The 21,844-nt window shown below is 45.1% G+C and overlaps 2 protein-coding genes across 2 annotated transcripts in view; one reads left to right on the plus strand and one right to left on the minus strand.

Moving 5' to 3' along the window:
* The first annotated feature begins 901 nt into the window (after nt 1-901).
* On the plus strand, nt 902-15,020 carry MRAP (melanocortin 2 receptor accessory protein). Its single transcript, XM_088481696.1, has 3 exons — nt 902-1,168; nt 9,810-9,909; nt 14,912-15,020. The coding sequence occupies exons 1-3, from the start codon at nt 1,057-1,059 to the stop codon at nt 15,000-15,002; spliced, it is 303 nt and encodes a 100-aa protein (XP_088337822.1). The 5' UTR covers nt 902-1,056; the 3' UTR covers nt 15,003-15,020.
* Nucleotides 15,021-15,789: 769 nt separating this feature from the next.
* The window catches only part of URB1 (URB1 ribosome biogenesis factor), a 144,227-nt gene continuing 138,172 nt past the window's right edge, over nt 15,790-21,844 (minus strand). The window contains exons 37-39 of the mRNA XM_088481649.1: nt 21,401-21,642; nt 17,516-18,133; nt 15,790-16,618 (exon numbers count right to left, since the gene is read on the minus strand). Coding sequence (XP_088337775.1) covers nt 16,398-16,618; nt 17,516-18,133; nt 21,401-21,642 — 1,081 coding nt within the window. The 3' untranslated portion in view covers nt 15,790-16,397. The remainder of the gene's footprint in view (nt 16,619-17,515; nt 18,134-21,400; nt 21,643-21,844) is intronic.

Below are 21,844 nucleotides of genomic sequence, written 5' to 3' on the forward strand. Positions count from 1 at the left end.
ACATCGAGCGCCGCACACACTGTCCTATCCACTGTACAACTGCATGATGTATCGTTACATGCTGCAAGCAACTGCACTGCGTCGTTAATTGAATCATCCCATTGGACGTGCAGGACAGCTGATGGGACAATTCAATGGACGGAGGATCGGGCGTACTCTCTATGCAATTTATAGGATATATCTTTCCAATCCGTGTCGAGACAATATATTGTATGGTGTGTACCCAGCTTATCGCTGGGTACACACTTGTCAATTTATAGACTGATGGATCGATGAATAATATATCGCGAGTGCATCGGGGGTTGTGTACACCAGATATGTCCGCGAACGGCGTCGTTCAGACATATCAGATCGTCCCTGCAGCACAGCCCATGCTGCCATATGCATCTGCATATGTGTATAGGAGAGCCACTAATCAATCAGGCGGCTGATTGGTTAGTGTGTGTATAGCTTACCAATTGGCCGCTCTGATAGCGGATTGGTCTGCTGACTGATCCGATGTCTCATTGTGTACCCAGCAGAAATGTCATTTCAAAGACTCTGCTAAGATAATTGACAGAAGCAGTTTTGGGCAACTGCTCCATCTCTCTCTCAAAGGTTTGATACATATCCCCCTTAAGTGATAATATTGTTCTTATTAAACATTATACACTCGGTGAATAAATGATAATTTAAAAAAAAAACACACATGTTCTGTCACTTTCTGAAGTATTATAATATCTTCTGCCCACTCGTTTAAGTCTACAAGAAAGAAACATTTGTACAGTGACATTCTCATTAACAAGACTTTATAGGCGTTCGCTGTGTACTTTTCTGATTTCCTATATAACATTGACCCGTCCCCTGTGTGTTTGTCTTAGATCTGTATCTGCCTGGTAGAGAGGGAGGGGCGAGGGAGCTGGAGAAAGCAAGGAACCGGTCAAGAGCTGCGATATAAGTAAACTTGCAATAAAAACACAAGCGGCCATGGCATGAACTCATAGCAGAGACCCATTGTTTCACCGATCAGGAAAATTCACCAGCACTGGAGAAACTTGTGCACATCGTGGATTGCAGATGAGACACAGCGGAAATAACACCATCCCTAATTACACACTCTCTTATGAATATTATTTTGATTATGTGGATCCTCCTTCATTTGATGAAAGTGAACTCAAGGCCAGCAAGTGTGAGTATGACTTACCCCCTTATTAGTCTTCATCCTGTGTTTGTGACTTTTTCACACATACGTTGCCAAGCAGTAGGCTTCTATACTAATGTAGGTGCACATTGGTATAGCTTAGTAACCCAGAGCTAACAAATATACCCCTTGCAGCCACCCGAGCTATCCCCTCCAACACCAGCTCCATCCCCACTCGTCATATTTGTTTGTAATAGCTTGTAACACGTATTTACAATGCTACTGATATTCTATTACACATAATGCTGTGAATAATAATAAGTAATTCTCAGCTATATGCTGTGTGCGGTATGTATCCGAGAAGTACGATGTCCAGTACATAATAAGGTTGTAAGAGTTAGCACTGTATAATCGTAGTGCCAATCAGCTTGCCGGCTATATTTGCTTCTTCTATTATAGAGGAAGCAATTTGTGCAATGCTGCTGCCAGGTGTATCGGTATATTTCTAAAGTAAATGTATAGGAAGAATCCTAATAAAAGATTGTGGGCCTGGGGCCAGATTCTGAGACGGACGCTCTAAAAGAGTGCTCACTCTGAATCAGGGCGTTTTTTTTTTTTTTGGAGCTGCCTCCTGGCCGCTTACATAGCTGTTGGTGGCCACCCACAGCTATAGCGAGCGGCCAGGATGATGGTCGCGATGGTCAAGACCATCGCAACCATCAGGCTTGCGACGAGACCCTTGTGGTAGGGTCTTGTGGCCGCAAGCCCCAGAGAGCTTCTGGCTCTAATAGACCGAAAGCTCTCCCACTGACATCACTGGTTCGCATGGGAACGCCTCCATTTGTGAAGCCACCCCCCTGCCACGCCTACAAAATGGGGCGAGCTGTCAATCAACATCGACAGCCGCCCCTTTTGTAGTGAGCCATGGAGCGGGTGCTTTTTGCGCTCGCTCCGGGGCTCACGCGTGCGCACTATGCCACCATCTATGCGCTTGCGAGCGGGTCTGAATCAGGTCCCTGATTCACTATGGGTCGCTATTCTGCTTATATGCACGCAACGCAGTTGCTAATATCAGCGGTACTATGTAAATGTTCGCATTGCGATTGCAGCCTGACATAAGGACGCCCGCTTCCCCTTACTCACATCCGTTTACTTGGTCAACATAGAGAAACAATCGGTAACATCGGACCCATACGCACAGTTATGGCAGGTCAGACCTCACTCAGGAATTGCTTACTTCAGCGCACGCTATAAGACCTCAGGCTGCGTAGGGCATCGCAGTGGCTAATTTATGCACGCCCTTGCAACGCCGTCCCAACACACATGCATGCCTGCGTTTCCCCGACCACCCGACCGTCACCACCCACAAACGGCACTTTCCTGTTAATCACTCTGCCATGGGTCTACATGGCCTCTGCGATGGCAGTGACTAGTTTGCACATGCGCAGTACGCAACAATCGACCGATTGCATGTGTATAAGCAACTGCGTTCCTTGCTGAATCAGGCCCTACGTTATGACATGTAACTAGCATATAGTGGCGTCTACAACTCTCAGGTTTGGTCGGTGGAGAGTCAGCTATTTCAAAATACCTATGAGATGCAAAACTAGGACATAATAGGAAAAAATTGTTCTTTCTGGCCATAGATTTCTAATCAGTAACTGAAGACCTGTATCCAACTCCCAATAATCACATGAGAAGATATAACAGATCGCTAGTATACTGCTGAGCTCACAAGTACAATACACTTCTGTAATTGTGCACTAAATGTAATCCTGCACCACCTATACACCCCTGTAGGTGTATCTCACATATAGAGCACATGAAAATTACCCGATCCAGAGTTGTATTCATAATGTCTTTGGTTAGGATATTATCTTAATAATGCATTAGTACAATGCTAGAAAAAACTATTAACACCTCTGAGGACATACAAAACACAGATTATAATTAGGGGTGTGCACCGGCCACTTTTCGTGTTTTGTGTTTTGGATCTGGATCTTTCTTCGTGTTTTGGATCTGGATTGGTTTTGCCAAAACCACCCTTCCGTGTTTTGGGTTCTGGGTTTTGTGTTTTGGATCTGTATTTTTTTGAAAAAAAGCATAAAAACAGCTAAAATCACAGAATTTGTAGGTTTTTCTGCTCCTATGCTATTATTAACCTCAATAACCTTAATTTCCACTCATTTCCAGTCTATTCTGAACACCTCACACCTCACAATAGTGTTTTTATGTCCAAAAGGTTGCACCGAGGTAGCTGGATGACTATGCTAAGCGACACGAGTGGGCGGCACAAACACGTGACCCATCTAGGAGTGACACTGCAGTGGCAGACAGGATGGCAGTTAGAAAAACTAGGCCCCAAACTGTACATAATGCAAAGAAAAAAAGAGGTGCAAGATGGAATTGTCCTTGGGCCCTCCCACCCACCCTTATGTTGTATAAACAGGACATGCACACTTTAACAAATCAATCATTTCAGCGCCAGGGTCTGCCACACAACTGTGGCTGAAATGATTGGTTCGTTTGGGCCCCCACAAAACAAGCTGGCAATTAATGTGTCCCTGCACAAACTGGCTCTACGGAGGCAAGATGTCATCCTCATCCTCCTCATCCACCGATTCCTCACCCTCTTCAGTGTGTACATCCTCATCCTCACAAAGTATTAACTCGTCCCCACTTGAATCCACCACCACAGGTCCCTCTGTACGTTCTGGAGGCTGGTCTCCCTGGAAGAGCTGATAATTCATTTTGATGAACATCATCTTCTCCACATTCTGTGGAAGCAACCTCCTACGCCTTTCGCTGACAAGGTTCCCGGCTGCACTAAACACTCTTTCGGAGTACACACTGGAGGGGGGGCAACTCAGGTAAAATAGAGCCAGTTTGTACAGGGGCCTCCAAATTGCCTCTTTTTCCTGCCAGTACAGGTATGGACTGTCTGACATGCCTACTTGGATGCTGTCACCGATGTAATCCTCCACCATTCTGTCAATGGTGACAGTATCATATGCAGTGACAGTAGACATGTCAGAAATTGTTGCCAGGTCCTTCAGTCCGGACCAGATGTCCAAACTTGGTCCTGCCTGCCCTGCATCACCGCCAGCGGGTTGCTTAGGATACCTAAGTTTTTTCCTGGCAGCCCCAGTTGCGGGAGAAAATGAAGAAGGAGCCGTTGACGTGTCACGTTCCGCTTCAGCTGACAGTGTGTTCACCAGCAGGTCTTTGCACCTCTGCAGGCTTGTGTCGGCCGGAAAGAGAGACACCACATAGGCTTTAAACCTAGGATCGAGCACGGTGGCCAAAATGTAGTGGTCTGATTTCAACAGATTGACCACCCTGGAATCCTGGCAAAGCGAATGAAGGGCTTCATCCACAAGTCCCACATGCCGAGCGGAATCGCTCCGTCTTAGCTCCTCCTTCACTTTCTCCAGCTGCTTCTGCAAAAGCCTGATGAGGGGAATGACCTGACTCAAGCTGGCAGTGTCTGAACTGACTTCACGTGTGGCAAGTTCGAAGGGCTGAAGAACCTTGCACAACACGGAAATCATTCTCCACTGCGCTTGAGTCAGGTGCATACCCCCTCCTTTGCCTATGTCATAGGTGGATGTATAGGCTTGTATGGCCTTTTGCTGCTCCTCCATCCTCTGAAGCATATAGAGGGTTGAGTTCCACCGCGTCACAACCTCTTGCTTCAGGTGATGGCGGGGCAGGTTCAAGAGTGTTTGCTGGCGCTCCAGTCTTCGGCACGCAGTCGCTGAATGGCGAAAGTGGCCAGAAATTTTTCGGGCCACCCAAAGCGTCTCCTGCACGCCCCTGTCGCTTTTCAGAAAATTCTGCACCACCAAGTTTATTGTGTGAGCAAAACATGGGACGTGCTGGAATTTGCCCAGATGTAATGCCCGCACAATATTGGTGGCGTTGTCAGATATCACAAATCCCCAGGAGAGTCTAAGTGGGGTAAGCCACTGGGCGATGATTTCCCTCAGTTTCTCTAAGAGGTTGTCGGCGGTGTGCCTCTTACTGAAACCGGTGATACACAGCGTAGCCTGCCTTGTAACGAGCTGGCGTTTCTGAGATGCTGCTACTGGTGACGCTGCTGCTGTTGCTGCGTAAGGTGATACATCTACCCAGTGGGCTGTCACAGTCATATAGTCCTTAGTCTGCCCTGTTCCACTTGTCCACATGTCCGTGGTTAAGTGGACATTGTGTACAACGGCATTTTTCAGGACACTGAGGACACTTTTTCTGACGTTTCTGTACAGTCTCGGTATCGCCTGCCTAGTGAAGTGGAATCTAGACGGGATTTGGAACCGGGGACACACTACCTCCATCAATTGTCTAAATCCCACTGCACTAATGGCGGATACCGGACGCACGTCTAACACCAACATAGCAGTCAAGGCCTCAGTTGTACGTTTTGCTTCAGGATGACTGCTGTCGTACTTCATCCTCCTCGCTAAGGACTGTTGGAGGGTCAATTGTTTAGTAAAAGTAGTGGTGTTCCTACTTCCTCTCTGGGATGATGAACGACTCCCAGCAGCAGCAGCAACAGCAGCAGCGGCAGCAGTAGGCGTAGCAATGCAGGATCCTCCGGAGGAATCCCGGATAGGAGAGTCAGTCATGCCAGTGATATGGCCTGCAGGACTACTTCCGATCCTGACTAAGGAGGAAATTGACGAGGAGGGAGTTGACGGTGTGGTTTGCAGGCGCTTGGATACAACAGGACAACGGGATTTAGGTGTCCCTGGACTGCTTACGGTCTGAGCCAAAGTTTCTGAACTTGACAGTAACTTTTTATGAACGCGCTGCAGGTGCCGTATAAGGGAGGATGTTCCTAGGTGGTTGACGTCCCTACCCCTACTTATTTCACCTTTACATATGGTACATATGGCAAGACAGTTGTTGTCCGGATTTGGATAGAAATATTGCCAGACCAAAGAGGTGGAATGTTTGGTCTTCTGCCCAGGCATGACCGTGATGGGCTTTTTCATCCCACGGACAACAACTGTCTCCCCCGGAGCCTGATTTAAACAAACCACATCACCATCAGAATCCTCCTCGCCAACTTCCTCCTCAGCGCCAGCTACACCAGTATCCTCATCCTGTTGTACTTCAACAGTGACATCTTCAATTTGCATATCAGCAAGTGGACTGTGGGTGCTCCTTTCAGCACTTGCAGGGGGCGTGCAAATGGTGGAAAGAGCCACCTCTTCCCGTCCAGTGCTGGGAAGGTCAGGCATCGCAACCACCACCACACTTGGACTCTCCTTGGGGATTTGTGATATCTTCTTAGAAAGCACAGTTCTTCGCTGTGCTTTTGCCAGCTTAACTCTTTTGATTTTTTTAGTGGGAGGAGTGCTTCCATCGTCATGTGAAGCTGAACCACTAGTCATGAACATACTAGGGATCGACCTTAGCCGTTCCTTGCCACTCCGTGTCGTAAATGGCATATTGGCAAGTTTACGTTTCTCTTCAGCTGATTTAAATGTCTTTTTCAAGGTCATTTTCCTGAACTTTGCCATTTGGGATTGTATGTGCCCTCTACTATGACATTGGGCATCGGCCTTGGCAGACGACGTTGATGGCATGTTATCGTCTATGTCATGACTAGTGGCAGCAGCTTCAGCACTAGGAGGAAGTGGTTCTTGATCTTTCTCTATTTTATTTTTATCGGAGAAAGTTTGGTCCTCCATTTATGTTATATCGATTTGATATATACGTGCGGCTAAACACAGAAAATAATTTTTTTTTGGTTTGGACTGGAGTGTACTTTGGGGGTTACAGCACCCTTTAACGGTCAAGCCAGCCGGCCCTTTACTTATGACACAGGCGCACGCTTGGCACTACTTTGTTGATGCACGTGCGGCTACTGCGCACACAATTCACAAACACAGAAAATAATTTTTTTTTGGTTTGGACTGGAGTGTACTTTCGGGGGTTACAGCACCCTTTAACGGTCAAGCCAGCCGGCCCTTTACTTATGACACAGGCGCACGCTTGGCACTACTTTGTTGATGCACGTGCGGCTACTGCGCACACAATTCACAAACACAGAAAATAATTTTTTTTTGGTTTGGACTGGAGTGTACTTTCGGGGGTTACAGCACCCTTTAACGGTCAAGCCAGCCGGCCCTTTACTTATGACACAGGCGCACGCTTGGCACTACTTTGTTGATGCACGTGCGGCTACTGCGCACACAATTCACAAACACAGAAAATAATTTTTTTTTAGGTTTGGACTGGAGTGTACTTTCGGGGGTTACAGCACCCTTAACGGTCAAGCCAGCCGGCCCTTTACTTATGACACAGGCGCACGCTTGGCACTACTTTGTTGATGCACGTGCGGCTACTGCGCACACAATTCACAAACACAGAAAATAATTTTTTTTTTGGTTTGGACTGGAGTGTACTTTCGGGGGTTACAGCACCCTTAACGGTCAAGCCAGCCGGCCCTTTACTTATGACACAGGCGCACGCTTGGCACTACTTTGTTGATGCACGTGCGGCTACTGCGCACACAATTCACAAACACAGAAAATAATTTTTTTTTTGGTTTGGACTGGAGTGTACTTTCGGGGGTTACAGCACCCTTAACGGTCAAGCCAGCCGGCCCTTTACTTATGACACAGGCGCACGCTTGGCACTACTTTGTTGATGCACGTGCGGCTACTGCGCACACAATTCACAAACACAGAAAATAATTTTTTTTTGGGTTTGGACTGGAGTGTACTTTCGGGGGTTACAGCACCCTTAACGGTCAAGCCAGCCGGCCCTTTACTTATGACACAGGCGCACGTTTGGCACTACTTTGTTGATGCACGTGCGGCTACTGCGCACACAATTCACAAACACAGAAAATAATTTTTTTTTTGGTTTGGACTGGAGTGTACTTTCGGGGGTTACAGCACCCTTAACGGTCAAGCCAGCCGGCCCTTTACTTATGACACAGGCGCACGTTTGGCACTACTTTGTTGATGCACGTGCGGCTACTGCGCACACAATTCACAAACACAGAAAATAATTTTTTTTTTGGTTTGGACTGGAGTGTACTTTCGGGGGTTACAGCACCCTTAACGATCAAGCCAGCCGGCCCTTTACTTATGACACAGGCGCACGCTTGGCACTACTTTGTTGATGCACGTGCGGCTACTGCGCACACAATTCACAAACACAGAAAATAATTTTTTTTTGGTTTGGACTGGAGTGTACTTTCGGGGGTTACAGCACCCTTTAACGGTCAAGCCAGCCGGCCCTTTACTTATGACACAGGCGCACGCTTGGCACTACTTTGTTGATGCACGTGCGGCTACTGCGCACACAATTCACAAACAGAAAATATATTATTTTTTTAGCACTTGGGGGGAGCACCCCTGATGGACAGAGCACCCCCTGGACAACACTACAGCACCCCTTTAGGACTGGGACACTGCACAGGACTTTGGAGTGGACACAGCCCCTATGGAGAACTGACTGCACAACACAGTCCAGCCAGCCCCTATGGACTTTGAAGTAGTGGACACAGCCCCTATTAACAACAGCAGCACAGCACAACACAGCCAGCCCCTATGGACTTTGAAGTAGTGGACAACAGCAGCACTACACTACACTACACTACACAGCACTAACTCCCACCCTCCCTCTTCACTGTCCACAGCCGAGTGAGAAAATGGCGCCGACGCGGGTACCTTATATAGGATCCAAAACCCGCGAGACTCGGAAGGCGGGATGATGACGTTTTGCCTCGATGTCAGATCCGAGTCAGGCGGGAAAAGTCGAGCCTGACTCGGATCGGACTCGGATCGGGGGGGCTCGGGGGGGTTCGGATTTCAGAAATCCGAACCCGCTCACCCCTAATTATAATTTACATTGCTATTCATGCATTTAGATCTGAATATCAATGATGAAAAATAGGAAAATGCAATTATAAATATATCCTTTATAAGTGCCTAGACAGGCATGTAGACATAGAATAACACAGTGTATATATGACCAGAGTTGGATGTATAAATCTACAGGATTTATCCCGTTGCAAGAGTGTGCCCTGAGACACTGTTGCACCAATAATGCACAAGTTCACAAGGGATTAATCACTAATGCACACATTTATAAAGGGTTAATACATACCTCCCAACTTTAAAGTGATGGCCGGGCCTTTTGCGTCTGCCTCTGGTGCACACGCTGGAAAATGTGGTGTGACCTCGTGGGAAATGCCGTTCCTGGAAGCCAAATTACCCTTGGGACATGCCCAGCGCTCAGGGAGCTGCTGGGTTGGCCCTCTCTCCTATGAATAGATGCCACACGCATGCACACCGACCTTTTTGCTCTGAACATTCACAAGGATGTGTTGGGAAGTGATGCATGGTTTGCAGCAATGGAATACCTCCCAATCGCCACAAATTGGGACGAAGGTACGGTCTTCAAAAATGATGGCTGCCCTGACAAAATCAGGACGTTGGTAAGGAATGCCTAATTCTTAAGTCAGTAGTCAAGGAGCTATAATTCACATCCTTGTGCAAGGATTTATTATATGCAAACCTCTATATGGGTTACTTACACACCAGTCACCAAACAATGTCCCACTCGTGTTCTTAATATTAGAGGTTGCTTTAGCATGTTGAAGTTAGAAGGAGAATTTGGTCAGCGACCAATATATAACTAATTCAATCATTGTTTTATGTACTTGCAGATTCAATTATTATCGCCGTGTGGGTTGGCCTGACTGCCTTTGCAGTGTTTCTGTTCCTCATTTTGCTGTACATGTCCAGGACAGACTCCGCTCGAACAAAGTAAGCGAATTTCAGGCTGAATTTACCATATAGGCCAACAAACTATTTTGTAGATGGTTACATTATTTGCCTTTACTTTTTCTTTGACATTCTTTTTGCCAACCACCTATTTTTCCCTTGTTAAAATAACGGAGGACGTGGTGCCTGAGGAGAGATATCAGCAGGTCTTGTGCACAATAGCCAAGTTAGATGGATTTAAGAGGGAAACAGCAATAATGCTAAATCAGTCCTGGGCATAAGAATAAGCTAGCTGAGCCTCACAGAGGAGCCTGGCTCTCCAAGTTCTATCACTAGAATCACACTTTCCTACTTTTGGATCCCATACATCTGTGATGTACTGTATCGCCTCAATTCCTCATTCTGCTGGTGCAGGGGAACTGAGGAAATTCAACAAGTTGGAAATCCTCAATTCACCAATCCAGACCAAAAAATTATCACGGGGATCTTTAACATGCTGTTTTTTCCCAATCTGCAGATGGATTGCCGATCATCGATGTCTGGAAGATCGGTTCGGCAGAACGTGGAATCAGCTGTAGATGTGTGGCCCACATTAGATCAGCTAAACCTTAAAATAATACAACGCACTAATATCATTATCAATGTGATGTAATGACTGGCGAACGTGTAGTCAGTATGCAGGGTCTTCTTTCTGGCTATGGGGTAGATACCTGATCTACCCTATAGAAGTTATGTGTGCAGTAAAAGCTGTACTCCTGAGTAATAGGACTTCAGTCTTGGCCTTAACTAACTGGAGATGATTAGTTTATGATTCCTGTTACGTAGGAAGGCATACAGGGGGTGATTTACTAAAGTTTCTTACAATGAAAAGTGGTGGTGTTGCCATAGCAACCAGATTATCTATTGCATTCTAGAAAATGATAGACAGAACATGATTGGTTTATATGGGGAACACCACTACTTGTCTGTTTTGGAAGCTTTAGTAACCCTAACCCGACCTCCCCTCGCAGCCTAACCCTAATGTTGACATTCGGACACTGTCAACATTTCACATGTGGAGATTCTGACACTGTCGACATGTGGACTGTTGACATTTTAGCAATGTCATCATCATTAATGTCAACATTGTCAAAGTCGATCTAGTGACTACCTCCCACATCTGCAGGGCAGAGGATTTCAGCAGGCGTAGACGCCTTGCAGGAGTACAGAAGGCTCTCTCCAGCAGGTCTTGCAAAAGCGCTTGCGCAGAACACAGACTGGCAGTGGCTACTACAGACCTCTGTCCCTGTAAGCGTGATTCAGTTATCTTGCCAGGGAATTCGCCTGGTCTTTGGTTACATCTTTATTATTACACTTCGGGGGACATGTATAAACCCTCCTACAGAGGAAAAGTGGAGAAATTGCCCATAGGAACCAATGAGCTTCCAACTACAGAATCATTTATGTAGCACCTTCCATAAAATGACATAAGCTGATTGGTTGCTATAAAACAACTTCACTTTTGGTCTTTCAATGCTTTGATACATCTCCCTCATGGTCATTGGTCGGGTTGTTGTCCTCCCCGTCCATGCACTACCAGGGTAAGGGGCTTCACGGTGAACAGGCTTTGCAGCACATGCAGACGGACCCAGCCAAAGTAATAGTATAGTGATGTGGCCTAGTGGAAGGAATATGTAGAACGTAAACGAGGGATGGGGGCTGGGGAAAAATCTAGAGCCGTGTGACAGAGCAGGGGAACAAGGAGTGATTGACAGTTTGCCAATGGCCTGCACAGAGGCAGAGGATAGAAGTAATCTATAACTAGTATAGAGACTCTCCTGGGGTATATGCCATTAACCAAAGACAAAAAAAACTTCGAGCTTCTCCATGCATGCCTTTAGTCTCATGTTAATAACGGGATGCGGTTAATTTACAGCCGGCCGTCGGAATCCTGACCCGGGTCTAAATATAGGCATTGAAATGCGCCCACCTATCTTTAGCCCCATGCCGAAATCCCGACATTCCGGATGAGATAAGCCGGGGATAGTTAGGTTGTAGCCGTGGGAGGGGAGTGAGGTTTAGGCACCCCCGGGGGGGACTTTGGATTAGGCACCCCCAGAGGAGGGTGTGGCTTGGGGAAGGGGAGGTTAGAGTTTGACACCCCCGGGGAGGGGGAGGTAAGGGTTAAGCACCCCCTTCCCCCCCCCCCCCGGAAGGGTTAGGGTTAGGGTGCGGGAAGGGGGGGGGGTTAGGTTTAGGCTCCTCCGGGGGGAGGATTAGGGTTAGGCACCACCCCAGGAGTTTTAGGGTTAGGCTCCACCAAGGGTGGGTTAAGGGGGGGACAGGGGATGGTTAGCATACTTATGAGCCGCTGTCGGGATTTCCTCCCTTCGGAATTCCGGCATCAGTATGGTGTGAATTTTGGATTATTAGACATGGAAAAAGTGAAGCAGTAGTAATAAGGCAGCACAGTGGCACTGTGGTTAGCATTGCTGTCTCACAGCAGGGTGGTCATGAGTAAAATTCTTGGTCATGGCCCATTGGTGTGGAGTTTTAACATTCTGTCTGTGTGTGTGGGGGGGGGGGGGGAGAAGAGAGAGAGCGAGAGAGAGAGCGAGAGCGAGAGCGAGAGCGAGAGCGAGAGAGAGAGCGAGAGAGAGAGCGAGAGAGAGAGAGAGAGCGAGAGAGAGAGCGAGAGAGAGAGCGAGCGAGAGAGCGAGCGAGAGAGCGAGCGAGAGCGAGAGAGAGCGAGAGAGAGAAAATAGACTAGTTCCAGTAGGGCAGGGGCTGATATGAATGACATTCCCTGCAAGGTGCTGTGTAGATTGGTGGTGCTATATAAACAACAATTATTGCTACCCCATGTATTATAATCCCACCTGGCGATATGGTCACATAGAAGGTCAGAGATCCAGCAAAGTGGCCAGATATTAATTGTTCTGAATGCAGACATTGTAATTCTAACATTAGGAGCGAGAAGCTTCAGTTACATAACTTCAATTTTAGTTGTCGCCTTGAAAATTGTTTTTCAGATCAATAATAATCCAGCCAACAGCTTGAGATAAGCGAGAGGAAATGACATTGTAACCACTATGAGATACAAACATCCTGAGCAGACAAATGAGATCTGTATTTAGAATTCACGATGATGAATTATAGATTTTGCCCAGAACAAATTTAGAACAGACACCAGGAGCACAGGGCTTCGTCGTGACAGGTTTTCACAGGCGATACCACATTACATTTACCACTAGATATACATAATATAAATATATATATAATTTTATTTTATTAAAAAATGGGGTGCACTCGCCAGTCTTCCAAAAAAGTCCTTTATTATAGCTTTTAGCATAGCAGGTTTCACAGCATATCAAAACCTGCTATGCTATAATAAAGGACTTTTTTGGAAGACTGGTGAGTGCACCCCATTTTTTTTAAAGTTCTGTCTTTTATGGGTGTTTTTCTGACTCCCTTTTGGGTATGCTACCCCAGCAAAGTTATTAAGACGATGTGAGTGTGCACCTATCCGGAAATTATATTATATTATATATGTACAGTCAATGTTTAAAACAAATTTTAACGTGGCAAGAGGTAATGATGAACAATGAGCCAATAAGTAGGTTCTACTTAATCAAACATATATATTTTATCAATACTTAACTAAAACATCTTGTCGGCTCGACCATTACATTAAGAGATGGATACAAATTAGGTAAGAGGAATTATTAATGAACGCAAAGCAATTCGTAAAACATTATGAAATACATTGGTACTGCTAGTGGGGACCTTTATTATTGTGTTTTTACATTATACTAAATAATGGAGGCAGTTTTCCTTTTTAAAATACATTTTTGGCACAATAAGTGAAGTTCTAATTAAAAACGGCATATAGATGTAAGATGTAGTGGAATATTTAATGCTCTTTAAGGATATATACTCACAGGATTGGTGCACAAAAAATCTCACAGACCTACATGTTAGAAAGCATCAGCTCATTAATATATACCACAAAATTTGCTGGTAGAATTTGTTGCTTTCTCTTATAAGTGAGCAATATCTGGGTGTTCGGAATCTGCAGACTTTCCTCTAATAGCCTGCAGGATCATCCAAGTGATCTTGGGCAAATGATTTGAAGTACAGTGGTTTGGTTTATATTGTGTAGTGTTTTCCTTATGGAGAACTGCTGACATTAGACAATGTAAGATGAGCCTGCAGAGTTTTAGATTACCCTAACACTTCTTGGTGCTCCTTGCTCTTGGAGTGATGATCTTGGCAGGAAGTCACAAGTCTGTAAAACCTGCTACAACCCAAAAACATTATTAGTTCCTGATGGAATTACGTGACCTAAAAAACATAATGCAGTTTTACTGGTGGAGTCAGTGGTTTAGCAGGTAAACCGATAGGTGGAACAGTCCAAGCAGGACACCCTCCCTTCTGCTCTGATGGGTCTTGACTGGAGTTGTCAAAGCTCCTCTCTAGTGATATTCTCATGAATGGAAAGTTGACAGGGGATGAGCTTTTGACAACCATGGACTGGGCCCAATGGATGAGGAGGAGGAGGATGAAGGGTAATCAGTAAGGAGAACCTCTCTCTCTATAGGCCACCCAATTGCACTCTCTACGTAAATGTTCTATTTTAGGTGTATTTTGCCTATAACCATGGTTTTTTGAGCAATTTCCTCAAGGCCTGCATGTGTTTAGTGTACAATGAGGTAACATAAAAACTAGCTCCAGCCCCAAAATTGGATGTAATGTTACATGCATTATATAATTTTCATGAATGAGCCGGTCAATTACTAATTAGAAGAGAACAATGTTCTCAAAGTTTCAGTAAACTCTGCAATTGTCCATTTAGGGGCTTCCAGTCAGTCACAGTCCCGTCACCTTTATACTCAATGTCTAGAAAGATCAATCTGTGGAGGAACTGGAGTTTGTATCTAAGCAATGGTGGGAGTCAGAGAAAGCAACCCCATCATACACAGACAGTCCCGAAAGAGGACTGGGAGCAAAATCTCGGGGAGGGCATCCTCTAAGATACTTGTCACTGGAATTGTTTTATATACAGGTACACGGCAAGAAGAAATCGTATGACTAGTGCGGCTGAAAATGTGGAAGCCCCGGAAGGAATTGAGGAACGTCAATGGCGCACCAGCTAAGAACAGAGGACTACAAGAGTGATAGTGAGTAATTACATCAGTAGTGGTTGAAATTGGACACCCTGAAAGCCCTACAAGATAGCCAGGACGACTTAGGATTCCCGAACCTCTGGTGAGGTGTATCAGCCTGTCCCCCAACAGCAATGAACGTACAGGGGGGTCCATCTTTCATCCTGTGCAAAGTGATATCAGTTTCGGGTGAGACCCAAGTGAGCAGTTACATACAACCGGTGCATTGTACCCATATAGACTAGCATAACAAGACAGCATTTGGTATTTGGGGGATTGGTATGAAATTCAAATCCCGACAGCGGCATCCTGATGACTGACATCCTGACAGGGGCGTTAGGTACCCTAACCCTCCCTCTCTCCCCCCCTTTAGCGGTGCCTAACCCTACACTCCCCCCCCCCCCCCTCCCTCCCCTAGTGCCTAACCCCAACCTCCCCCCGGTGGTGCCCAACACTAAACCCCCCCCCGTATCCTAACCCTAACCCTCCCCGGGGAATGTCTAACCCTAATATCCCCCCTGGGGGTGCGTAAACCTAACCCCCCTATTCCCGGGGACAGTGATACTTACCCAGCGTCTGGAAGATCGGGATTCTGGCGCCGCTAACCTGATCTCATTCAGGATAGCGGCATCTGCATTTTCGGGCAGTCGGGATTGCGGCGTCGATATATCGGCGGCCGGGATCCCGTCCGCTGGCTTTTTAACTACATCCCGTCCAGAAGGACCTACGTCATCCACTGCACAGATGCAACACAAAAACAAAGTCAAAACACTAGATATAAAATAGTTGTACAGTTTATCGCAGTATTCAAACTACATCATCGTAGCTTTACATTGTGTTTTTCATAAAAGTTGTAGACAGACAAGATGGTAAATCGGTGTTCAACCACTGGCAGGCACCCATAAGGCACTGTAAATCCCAAAAATAGGCACACGCTAACGTCAACATATACACAGGTATTAGCACCAGAGGTAGCAAAACAGCACCCATCGCATAATCTAAGCAGGGTTACAAAGAAATTATGAGCATGTCACTATTGAAGTCTTCAATACAAATATAATTCAGTTGGTCGGGGTGTGTTCCAATGCCCAAATTCTGCCCGGGACGCCCAGTTGGACCATTTGTGTATGTCAAACACCATATATCTCTGTAGTTTATGGAGTAACTGGTAAAGCTGAAAGCAGATTATTGCTTTGGGGAATGCAAAGGGATAATATTTGATATATTCAAAAGTTATGGGCTGATAAAATTAAGGCTTTGGCAAGATCACACTGACACTGTGCAGAACTGTTCCTGCATGCTCTCAGAGCCGTACCTGGCCCAGTGTGAAGTGTGGAGTTGGGTACATAAGACAAGTTCAGACCTGCACGGATCTTCTAGGAGAAATTAAGTCTTCGGCAAAGTAGCAGAAAGGTCTTTACAGAGGGACACAATGGCTTCTTGCTCTTCTCTCCTCTTTTTTCGTTTTGGGGTCTTGTCCTCTGAACATGAAGTGTCCACATCTGCAGCGTCACAGACCATCTTCACATAAGTTTTAAACATAACCGGGGCTTGTGCACCGAGCCAGATATCACCGACGTAAAGGGACACTAAGAAATTGGCAGCAGCTGTAATGCAATACGGCAAATATTTTATTATGATGGATGTGTACAGGATGACAGATTATTCGCATCGGACAAGACTTTAAAGCTGTGAGCAATGGCTGATGAAAAAAGGGTCGGCTCGTCAGCGTATCACCCAGTACACTAGACAATAACGGTAATATATGCATGGGGAAGTCTATTTAGGAACTGCAGAGATACATGAATAAATTTAGCTAAGTAAAACAAATAGCTTTATTCCATTTAAAAAAAAATAAAAAATCAATTGAGCTTTTAAAACCATGGAAATTTTAAATAAATAACATTTAAAACAATGCAAAAAAATAAAAATAAACTAAAATAAATTGGTGGACCAAAAAGCTCAAATCAAGTGCACTTTTACAGGTCCGGACCAGTATTGCGGAGCCTTTCTAAGATGGCTCAGCCATATTATTCTAGGAAATACCAGCAATAAATTATTATTTATTTGTAATAGTGGTGATAAATAATAAAAAAAAAAAATATATATATATATATATATATATATATTTTTTTTTTTCACTAAGTTCATTTACATAAGGAATGTTAGCGTGATTTCTCTCCTGTGTAATTATTGCCAATGTTGCAGAAGCACCAATTGTGTCTAAAATCTTAATGAAAAATAAATAAGCGCCCAGGTAACCTGAGCATAAGGCAATGCGGTCTGTGCTGTCACCTGTAACATCACTGAAGCACACAGCGGTCAGCTCAGTTTTTAGCCCATCTATTGGTGCGGACTTACCTTTCCATGAGCTCCAACACGCGATCGGAACCCATAAGTCATCTAGAGTCCGGCAGAAGCATAGTAATACCCATGGGTTAGAATCAAAGACTGAGGAACAGCGTCTCCCAACAAATGCATGAATTAGCGCAAGCTACACCTACCTTTGCGCATGTCACTCGCGTTGTCCTCAGGCGGCAGGCAGAGATTCTTCACAGCAATATGGAAGATGTCCGTGCCCAGATTTTGAGTCTTTATCAGTTTCATCATAACCTGATTAGCCAAGCGCAGAAGATCCAGGCTGGAATGGGGACTATCGTAAACTCTGTAGTACAGTTTATAGAGGGTACTTCTCAGTATATGGTCGCTGAGAAGTTCCTGCACTACAGCTGTGTGGGGTAAGATGCAGGTCTCCAGCCAGTGCAGAGAACGATACAGATCACATGAGCTCAGCAGGAGGTCACCCTCTATGGTTATTATCCACTTGGCTACTAGACAGGCAGTGGCGCACGCTAGATTATCGGTAGCGCTGTCACTCGTCGCTTCGCTGTCCTCAGCTGTGGTCTCATTAGGCTGATCCGTGCTTTCTATCCTTTCTTTTGCAGAGGTGAAGAGAGAGTTCAAGAAAGTGGGTTCCCAATGGAGCAATATGGATTTCACATGATTTTTGGAGTCTTCTAGATTGGAGGCCGGTTGTGGTTCCAGATTTGCCTCCTCTACTGCCTCAATTTTCTTCCTTAGCCGCCGTGGACCCGGTTGCCTGAATTTCTCTTTAATGGTGCCTGTAAGATGGGATCAGGATGGGATCACTAGATGCATGCTGTTTATTGCACAGTGAGGTTGCATAGAACTTGCGTAGCAGTCAATGTCTAGCATATTTCCGAGCATTTTAAAAAAGCTTGAGGCTGATCATCTAAACAAAAGTTGCTGAATATTATTCAAGAAATAAATGGAAATTGTAAACTTAACTATAGCAATGGGTTGTTATGTTTGGGGGAAGGCAGACAGTGACTGACAGCCTGGCAGACTTGATCTTTAGAGAAGGACAGAAGAAATAGGTGGATTCATACCCAGTGCCAGCGATATCACAGCATCTAGTGATGAGACGCAGGTGAAAAGCAATTTTAGCAGAGACGTTGGCGGTCACAGACTGCTCCATCCCTCCCGGGGAAGGGGGGGGTCAGACTAGCATGAGAGAAATCCATTCTGCAAAGGTGCCAGGTCCCATGCGATTCTGCTTGTGCAGAGCATCTTTTTCGCACAAAAATGCGTCTTAGTCACAAGGTTATGCCACTAAAACGCCCTGGGAGACTGCACAAATTAATGTGATATGTGACACCTGTATATCTGTAACTGAGCCTGTATATGGGAGACTGCACGAATTAATGTGATATGTGACACCTGTATATCTGTAACTGAGCCTGTATATGGGAGACTGCACGAATTAATGTGATATGTGACACCTGTATATCTGAGTAACTGAGCCTGTATATGGGAGACTGCACGAATTAATGTGATATGTGACACCTGTATATCTGAGTAACTGAGCCTGTATATGGGAGACTGCACTGAGTAATGTGATAGGTGACACCTGTATATCTGTGTGCGACTGAGCCTGTATATGGGAGACTGCACTAATTAATGTGATATGTGACACTTATACATCTGTGTGACTGAGCCTGTACATGGGAGACTGCACTGAGTAATGTGATATGTGACACCTGTATATCTGTGTGTGACTGAGCCTGTACATGGGAGACTGCACTGATTAATGTGATATGTGACACCTGTATATCTGTGTGTGACTGAGCCTGTATATGGGAGACTGCACTGATTAATGTGATATGTGACACCTGTATATCTGTGTGCACCTGAGCCTGTATATGGGAGACTGCACGAATTAATGTGATATGTGACACCTGTATATCTGTGTGTGACTGAGCCTGTATATGGGAGACTGCACTGAGTAATGTGATAGGTGACACCTGTATATCTGTGTGCGACTGAGCCTGTATATGGGAAACTGCACGAATTAATGTGATATGTGACACCTGTATATCTGTGTGTGACTGAGCCTGTAAATAAAGCACAATGGAAACAAGCTGTGGCCACCGCGTATAGCACTTCCTATACTAATTCAACTACAGTCTAACACAAACATACAAGTGTCACACATCAAATTAACCTGTGCCGTCTCCTGGTGCGTCTTTACACCACTAAAGATCAAGATTGTCAGCACTGCACAACTCTGTATCCCAACATCAAGGCAGCCAGTAGTAAATCACTGTAAGCACATCAAACTAACCAGCACCACATCACTCAGCACTCCACGGGGAGAGGACTTGATCACTCTGGATGTCATGGCAGCCAGGACTAGATCACACTGCATCCCCATGTCATGGCACCCAGGACTAGATCACACTGCACCCCCGTATCATGGCAGCCAGGACTAGATCACTGTGCACCCCTGTGTCATGGCAGCCAGGACTAGATCACACTGCACCCCAGTGTCATGGCAGCCAGGACTAGATCACACTGCACCCCCGTGTCATGGCAGCCAGGACTAGATCACTACACACCAAGGCAGTCAGGACTAGATCACTGTACACTACACACCAAGGCAGCCATTATCAGATCACTCTACACTAAACAAGAGAGGCCATTACTAGATCAAAAACTGCACAACTAGGCAGATCAAAGACAAACAAAACCAGCAATTTACACTCCAACAGGATTGGGAGATTTAATGAGGATGTGGATTGAAAGATCTACAGTAAAAAGGTACACAATGTCTAGATAAGACACCAAATGTTAGACAGTCAATAGGTCGACAGGGACAGAAGGTCGACACTAAAGGCTGACACAAAAGGTCGACAGGGACAAAAGGTTCACACTAAAGGTCGACAGGGTCAAAAGGTCGACATTAAAAAGGTAGACAAAAAAAATGGTCAACACATGTTTTTTTTTGTTTTCTAACCCTAATCTTCACCCTAACTCTCCCCTTTGTGCCTATCCCTAACCCTCCCTTCTGGTGCCTAACCCTAACCATCGGCGTAGGTGCCTGACACTAACTGTCCCTTCTAGTGGCTAACCCTAACCTTCCCTCCTGGTGCCTAAACCTAACAGTCAGGGTAAGTGCTTAACCCTAAAAAAAAAAAAAAAAAAAAAAGTGTTGATCATTTCTGTGTCTACCTTTTTCATGTTGACCTTTTGACCCTGTCGACCATTTGTACCTGTCGACCTTTAGTGTGTCGACCTTTTGACTGTCTAACATCTGTTGTCTATCTAGACATTGTCTACTTTTTTACTGTAGATCTTTAGACCGGATCCCATTTAATGAAGTGTAAAGTGGTCTCCTGCAGTGACAGGAAATCACACTCATGTTCGATCCACTAAGAATAGAACTGGTCTTTTTTTTTTTAGCTCATATTTCATCTTTTCAGACATGAAAAAAAAAATAATAATAATAATTCTGTAAGATTCTCTGCTCGTGTTTCCCAGTCTTGTTATCCTGCTTTATATTGTTGCTCCTTAAATAACTATAAATGCTGTTGTTTGTGTCATTGAGCCCTGTACTGTGTAAAACCAGTGTACAGCACCAGCTGAGAAACCTAAGCAATACAGAAACCAGCACACTTAAGGTGCATACACACACGATTTTTTCATCGATTATCGATAACGATATAGTTTATCGTTCAACAAATCGTTCACTTTCTGAATTAAAACGATGAACGATTATCGTTCATGCGCATTCAAGTTTGTAGTTCAGTCAGACTGACCAACTCAACGATTTTCAGTAAGGGAAAATGCAAAAATCGTTTGTAGTTCAAAAAAATCGTTCATTACATTTAGTAAATTAACGATTTTAGTAAACAATTTTCGTTCATTTTTCCCTTGAAAAAATGCACGAAAATCGTTTACTAAAATCGTTCATTTACTAAATCGTTGTGTGTATTCAGCATTACTAATGAGTTCAACCTAAGCAATACAGAATACTACATGCTTACTAATGAGCTCAACCTAAACAATACAGAATCCTGCACACTTACTTATGAGTTCCTTGACCCTATGTTCCTTGGCCACAGCAGTCAGATTCTCCTGCAGGCCCAAGTCCTTCTCAATAACGCTCCACTTCTGCAGCAGTAACAGGGCATGCTTGCTGGAAAGCACCTGCTCATTAATGGCAAACCGGCCCATTTCTTTAAATGCCTCCAAAACCCTTGTGCGGTATCTCAGAACAGAGCTGAAAGTGCTGAAATACTGGTTACAGAGGACACCGTCTACATTTGCCCTGTAATAAAGCACAAAAATAATTAAGTGAGTAACGGCCAGAGGCTGAAATTATCTATATCATCTGCAACAGCAAGAACGGAAAGATTGCCGGAAGAGTCATACACTTTTCTAGGTTGCTAATGCGCAAACAGTCCGCAGAGGACTCCTCTCTGTTCTTTGCAGAGTGGGGGCATCAGGGGGAGTATGGGGGTCACACCGCC

Source organism: Taudactylus pleione, unplaced genomic scaffold (assembly GCF_031769625.1).
Source record: "Taudactylus pleione unplaced genomic scaffold, aTauple2 ptg000276l, whole genome shotgun sequence".
In the NCBI taxonomy this organism is placed as follows: Eukaryota; Metazoa; Chordata; class Amphibia; order Anura; family Myobatrachidae; genus Taudactylus; species Taudactylus pleione.

What these genes read in the sequence shown, in the direction of transcription:
- MRAP (XM_088481696.1), top strand. Translation starts at nt 1,057, where the DNA reads ATGAGACACAGCGGAAATAACACCATCCCTAATTACACACTCTCTTAT. An exon ending in TGAACTCAAGGCCAGCAAGT is followed by an intron (nt 1,169 to 9,809) that starts GTGAGTATGACT and finishes ATGTACTTGCAG; the next exon opens with ATTCAATTATTATCGCCGTG. An exon ending in ACAGACTCCGCTCGAACAAA is followed by an intron (nt 9,910 to 14,911) that starts GTAAGCGAATTT and finishes TTTTATATACAG; the next exon opens with GTACACGGCAAGAAGAAATC.